General features: G+C 37.1%; 1 protein-coding gene across 5 annotated transcripts in view; it reads left to right on the top strand.

The window, feature by feature from the left end:
* The window catches only part of eeig1b (estrogen-induced osteoclastogenesis regulator 1b), a 44,107-nt gene that overhangs the window by 27,722 nt on the left and 9,152 nt on the right, over positions 1-7,233 (top strand). For all 5 annotated transcript variants that reach the window (XM_016563322.1, XM_016563320.1, XM_016563323.1 and 2 more), the window contains exons 4-5: positions 3,744-3,864; positions 4,739-4,768. In XM_016563322.1, the coding sequence (XP_016418808.1) occupies positions 3,744-3,864; positions 4,739-4,768 (151 nt within the window). The remainder of the gene's footprint in view (positions 1-3,743; positions 3,865-4,738; positions 4,769-7,233) is intronic.

Below are 7,233 nucleotides of genomic sequence, written 5' to 3'. Positions count from 1 at the left end.
AGGTATTCGGCCAATCACAACGCATTGGATAGCTGGCCAATCAGAGCACACCTCGCTTTTCAGACTGATGAGCTTTGTAAAAATCGATGCGTTTCAGAAAGGCGGGGCATAGAGGAGAAACAATAATGTACAGTATGTGGAAAATAATATGTTTTTTGAACCTTAAACCACATAAACACATTTCATTACACCAAATACACAAAATAATGTTCTTTTTAGCAACATCATATGATCCCTTTAAAGTTGTGGCAGTTTTTCCTTGTGGGATCAAAAATGGTATCAAATATCAATTATTTTGATCATATAGAAGTTATAAATTCCAGAAATGCCACCACAAATAGAGTTTAAGTTTGTGGGAAACACTGTCCCTAACACCAAGTTTTAGCAATAGTAATGTCAAAAATGTTAATTTCCATTGGTAGCTAGCCAGCATTAAAATCCTCATCGGTTTCTAGAAACCCATAGAAACTGGTAGGCAGAGTCACCACAAGTGTTTGACTTAAAGGGGCATCACCTAAACAAAAGCCGTGACACCAGATCTTTACCACCACATACACGCCACTGATTATTTACATTCTCATAACAAGAGCAACCTAATCATTGTTTTGATACTGAGATGTGAGTCCAGAGAGGACCCATCCTTGTTTATTAAACCCTAATGAGGTCTATGAGGTTTTACACTTTAATGAGCTTGCTATCATTTGATACAGTTATGACTAGTGAGTGTCACGTCTCATAATATTATAGCAGTCATCAACCATGATATGAAGTCAGTTGTTAATCTTTATACCACAGTCTCACATGTCGTGGATATTGGGGAGATCAATCTTATTGCAGACACATTGACTTGTGGATATACAGTATATTTGGACAGTCCCCTTGGAGCATCCCGGGGTTCAGTGCCTTCCTCAAGAGCACAGCAGTAATAGCTCATGAGTCATCTCTCAAGTGATTCAAACCTACCTGTTGTGATGTTTAACCACTATGTCACACCAAATTATGTTTTAATACAGCAAATGGGAGTGCTTATTGAGGTTAACCTTATTGAGTTGGCTGGCTCATTTTTGGTTTATTTATTTATTTTCAAATTTGTCAAAAGTAGTGAATAAAAAGAAATTGCTTCATAACAGAAAAGTACCTACTTTGTCTCTTAATTGTGAAAGAATGGGAGTTTTATCAGCTTTGTTCATGTCGCAGATATCATTAAGGAAGTTGTTACAGTAAAGTTAGATGTTTTCATTGTAGCACAAGTGACTCAGGCATTTATTGCTTGCCAGGTTGTTCATACAACAGATTATCTTTCCCATGTAATGTGTGGTTAGTGACAACAGCTTTGTAGTGGCTTTTTTCAGAAGGGCTGTTGGAGCTGTGTGTGTGTTTAATGGATCAATTACCTCCAGTCTGCATTTGTTTTGTGAATCAGGGGTGTTCTGAGTCACCCTGAGTACATACCACCTGAGAATATGTAGGACACCATTTTAACAGTGCATATCTTTGTGTCTTTGGGTTTTGTCTTTACGCTTCAACTGCGTAATATGTACCTGAGTAGTTTTGGTTCACAATTTGCTTTTGAAAGGGAAATGATTTTCAGTTTACTGACTAAATAACTAACTGTTTAGTCTGGGATGCTAAGTCTATCTTTGTGATCAGGCATATCTAGCTCAGTCAAACGTGACCTGTAGCCCATCAGCAGTTGGTGTGTGTGTGGTACTAGTGGAGGGTCAGTCTGTTCAGGGTCACACTCGGGTAATGGATGTGCCTTTATCAGTACTCATTTTCCATGGCATGCTGGCGGATATCAGGGACAGATGCCTTGGCAACAAGCCCAGTGTAAATAAAGGACAGGAGGAGGCCATCAAATCTGCCTCCAGGCACCGTACAATATGAAGGATAACAGTGTGGAAACAGGCGGGTAAAACCTCACAATCAAGTGCTTTATCTAGTGAGACAGACACAATAGTGCTTGTTTTTTGATTGCTGTCTCCATATTAGGGGCCGGATAATGTTCCTAAAGAATTGTCACCTGTGTCTGGATATAAAAATTACTTTGAATTTCGTTATGACCCTGGGAGAGATGTCTGATAAAGGTGGCGGGGAAGATGCCCTACCTAAGAACATTTATTATTGTACAATATTTAGAGATCTTTTTTTGCATGTGTAGTATGATTATGCATGATCCAGTATATTATAGTGTATATATAAGAGAAAATAAATTTAACTGGTATAGCCCAAAAGTGAAAATCAAGAAAAGGGCCCTATCACTGTGAAAAAAAAAACCCTCCCTGATAAATTTACAGAAGGCTGATCTTATCAATTTTGTAGAATATATAAAATATATTCAATATAAATTTTAAGGAATTATCTAAAAATTAATACTCAGTTGATACCCTGGTCAAAATTGACCCAGAACACACACACACACACACACAAAATAACAATGTACAATTTTGACTTATTAAATACTTTTATTTTGATAGTTAAAACATTTCCAAAGTTTGGTTCCCATACTAAAAACTATGGATTTTATGGTCCAATATGGATTTGAATGCAATAGAAGGATTAATGTAAAACCTTGGTCGTATAATCTGTGTAAATGTATGCATTTTGACAATTTAGTGTCTGTGAATTATATAAAGGCCTATATTTTTATTTAAGGGCTGACAACAGGCTATGAATTGATTCTACTCAATTAAACTATATGTTTTAGTGAATAATGAAAATTTTGATATGTACATTTAATTTATGGGATTATTAAAAATAACTCCAGAAAACATCACTGGCCTCAAACTTAAGCTTTTTCACTTCAAAATTAACACAATATTTCTTACTGTATAAACTGAAATGAATATTTTGAGTTAACTAACAAATAGACATAACTTTTACCATCCACCAAGAGTTTATGAATGTGGTTGGGAATGTAAGAGAGCGGTGCAGTGCAAAAGAGCTGCAGGAATGGAGGATGATGAAAAGGAACATAACAGGAAGCGAAGGGAGAGCATATTGACCCACTTTCATCAAAGAGGTCTGCAGAGATGAAAGAATGAGAATGGTTCCTTTGGCATTTCATACTGTACAGTCTCTTTTACGTCTTCTGCTGCCACAGTCTAGCTTCATTTGTGACTGAAAGCTCAGCTGTGTTCTAGTAGGTTTCTTAATGCTCTCATTTCCTGTGCAAAGTCATGTTGTTTCACAAAAATGGACTGTTGTGGTGAAGAGCGATTAGTCCCAGTGAATAGACTGCACAAAAGAGTTCAGCATCTCTGGCCAGACTTTCGCAATGATATGCAACCCTGTGAACTTTCTGAAAAATCATCCAAAATGATGATATTGGCCATTTGTTAAAGGGGTCATATGATGCTTTTTTAAAGATCATTTTTCTTTGCGTGCACATTTGCGGCGGGATTATGCAAATATTTCCACATAGTGGGGTAGATATGTGGGGGCGTGTTAGAATGAGCCGTTTTAGGGGGGCGTGGCAGAGTCTTAACTTTGATAAAGAATATCTCTTTGGTTTTGAGACTTTAGTCTTTGCAACTTCAGGGATCTTATCTATGCACAATCAGCTTGTAACACTCCAAAGAGAAAGGAAAACTTGAAATCGCATCATATGACCCCTTTAATCATCTCAGAGTTCATTGTTTTGTTTGTTTTATCTGTGGTCTCCTCAGTAATGTTTCACTGGCCGCCTCATAAAGATTTGTAATAATGCTGATAACTAATTCTCTCTCTGTTTCTCTCCACAGGCAGGAGGTTCAGGAGAACTGTGTTCGCTGGCGAAAGAAGTTCTCCTTTGTGTGTAAGATGAGTGCCAGTCCTGCCACTGGGGTCTTGGACCCCTGCATCTGCCGAGTGTCTGTGCGTAAGGTTAGTCTTACTCGCACGCACATAGATTTCATCTTAATCCTGTAACACGCATCTCAACAACACAACCATTATAATATATCAAAGAACTCTCTTTTCAGCACTGCAAAAATAATATTAATAGCTTGTTTTAATCTGAAGTGATAAATAATATTTTCAAAGCATTTTTAAAGGGTGTGTAGCTATGGACACCTTTGGCCCTGTGGACTGTGGAGGAAATTACTTATTTTTTCTTTTTTTTTTTGTAAAAAAAAAATGCCAGACTTCTATGTCTTGCTAAAGTTAACTTCAAAGCTATTTTATGTATTATACATACACAAAGTTAAATAAAATTTTCACACTTTTTTTGCACAAAAATTTAAGACACACAATAAAAATATTGTGCTACCTTGGTTTTTCTTTTTTTTTTTTTACACATCACATGGGTTGTATTGTGTTCACAGACACTTGCTTCAGGCTTCGTTTAGAATATCATCAAAAACATGATTTTTAAATACAATTAAAAAATATGGGTCTAGGACAAGGGTGAAACAATAAAATTTAACAAAGGCAATAAAGATTAACTGTTAGATATAGTTTCCAAACTATTTTAATATGACCTTCTTACAATTGAAATCTGTTAGTTTAAATAAAAATCTAAATACCCATGGGATATAAAAGTGCCCACAGTTGAAAAAACACCCTTATCCAGCTTAACAGTCAGATTATGGAGGTATGGAGTTCATATGTTTGGTTTACTCCATACAGGATATCTGCTGTCTCATGGTTTCCTTTGCTCTCTTTACCCTTCACTCCTTTTGCCTCGTAGCGTCACCACACCAATAGCAAACATTGCATAACAAATAATCTCTCTCTCTCTTTCTCTTTTTCCCTGCAGGAACTTAAAGGTGGAAAGGCTTTTTCAAAGGTAAGAGCCCATCCCTCATCCCTTTTTTTCTCACTCTCCATGTAATTGTTTCTTCCTCACGTACTGTCTCTATTACACATTTTTTCTCACACTCTGTAATTACAAAAGGTCTGTTTTTTTTTTCCTTGGGGCTTTATATATTTACAAACACAAATCTCTTGTGAGTCACATGCTTATACACAAGTATACATACTGTACTACATGACACACAGGGCACCACATGTGCAGGAAATACTGCATAAATAAAAAGGGTGTAATGCTGTGGGAGGTTAGAGTTAGGGATTCAGTCACCTGGTCTGGGCCTGTCAGACATGTGTTTCCACCTTGAGAATCTCTAAACCAGACAGTTATCATTGCTTGTACCACCCTGCGTTAATTGTACTATACATTCAAGCAGTAACTGATAAAAAAAAATAAAGCTGAACACATATTTTCAGTAATACAGGAAAGCCTGACAAAGGCCATCCCTCTTGTATCAACAAACAAAGGATGTGAGACATTCCCTAAACAGTTAAAGGCCCTCAGTGTGATTACATATAAAAAGGTGTTTATATATACATATATATATATATATATATATATATATATATATGGCAAAGCTGAATTTCTTCATTGCTTTAGTCATTACTTTAGTCTTCAGCATCACATTGAACTCTCATATGCTGATTTTGTGCTAAAGAAACATTTCTTATTATTACCAATGTTGAAAACCGCTGTGCTGCTTAATTTTTATAACATTGTAAATTTCTTTTTACAGACACTTCATCAACATTGGTAATAGTAAGAAATGTCTCTTTAGCACCAAATCAGCATATTAAAATGATTTATGAAGGACCATGTGAAGCTGAAGACTAGAGTAATGGCTGCTGAAAATTCATCTTTGCCATCACAGGAATAAAATACATTTTTATTGTGAAATGTGTAATATTTCACTAGTATGGATATATATGTGTGTATCAATTATATATATGCATATATTTTTGATGTATACATTTAGATAAAAAAATGAAAAAAAATTTAATAATAAAAAAAATACATGGAATGTTTACAGTTAGTGTGAAGAAGTATGACACTCATAGGGCCTGATCAGACAGAATAAGTTTTTTGCAGAGAGGCGCCTTTTTAAAATTGTTTTCTACTAGCAGTGAGCGTATTGCGCACTGTTTATGCGCCCTGGGCGCCTCGTGTTTTAGTCGCCTGCTGTGCCTTGCGGTTTTGTAGGAGCGCTCTTAGCGCCTGAAGTTGAAAAAAAAAATCAACTCTGAGCAGAAAAGCGCCCGACATCATTCGTGTTTTTTTTTTTCCATTGTCCAATCGAATGAATGGAGAGGCGGGCCTTCCGTTGTGGTGACGGAAGTTTCCGGTTGCTTGGAACGTCCGGAGACTGCAATGATGGAGGAGAAACTTGTGGTGGCTGTCGCGGGTTACCCGGAGCTGTATTTTTTTCTTAAGTTTCTGCTAATATGACAGTTTACTTAACAGCAAACCAAAGATTCTAGCGGTGACAGAGACACCAGAAGGTGCGGTGCGCCTTGCGTTTTCATACCTGAAAAACATGTTCTGTCTGATCGGGGCCATAGTCATATTGTGATGCTGCTGGTTCAGGTCATCATGGCCAAATTACTGCAGAGAAAGACATGTTTAGCATGTTTGTGTTTGTAATGAGTTACAGGAGGATGTTTTGTTTGGGAGTGTACATCCGTGTCCTTTTCTCTTCATTTAAGGCGGGCGTACACGGTGCGATTCTGAAGGTCGGAACCTCGTGAGCTCTGGCACATGTCACGATTGAGTTTATCCGAAAATCGTACGGAGGCAGTCACACACGACACGAATTTACTACGATTTTACAAACTCTGACGTAAGCATTACGTTTCGCGCCATTCATAAAAATATGGATTCTGAGGATGAAATAGTTTTCTTTGTGGCAGGCGGCTTGTGCCGTCCAAAAAAAAAAACGAAGACAAAGGACATGGCAAAGAGAATGGCTGAAAAGCAGAGAAAAGCATGGACTTTCTGTTTTTCATAAATGTTCTGTGCTCATCTTCGTATTTACGCTTAGCTGTACGCTTCCCTGACTCTGCCATGACGATTGATACTAACGAACTTCATGTCAATCGTGTCAACTGGCTAACGTATGTTAACTCGCGCGAGAGGTTGTGTAAAAAAAAAAAAGAAAGAAAAGAAATAATAATACATATTGAAAATCCAAATTAAATTCGGCAAATGCATTTAAATACATAACCTTTTATTGCAAAATTATGTTTTGACATTTTAAAAATAAATTGGGATTGTAAACACAGAACATGTGGATAGATTGAAGAGCCGCACAAGAGCAGTGAAAGAGCCGCAAGCGGCTCGCGAGCCGCGGGTTCGCCACCCCTGTACTATATGCATGCAAATAGAATTTAATATGCTTACACACACACACACACACACACACACACACACACTATTTATATATATAT

This window comes from Sinocyclocheilus rhinocerous, unplaced genomic scaffold (assembly GCF_001515625.1).
Source record: "Sinocyclocheilus rhinocerous isolate Xijiao unplaced genomic scaffold, SAMN03320098_v1.1 scaffold230, whole genome shotgun sequence".
NCBI classification, from domain to species: domain Eukaryota; kingdom Metazoa; phylum Chordata; class Actinopteri; order Cypriniformes; family Cyprinidae; genus Sinocyclocheilus; species Sinocyclocheilus rhinocerous.
The sequence above is the reverse complement of the archived record's forward strand: the minus strand, read 5'-3'. Positions and strand labels throughout refer to the sequence as shown.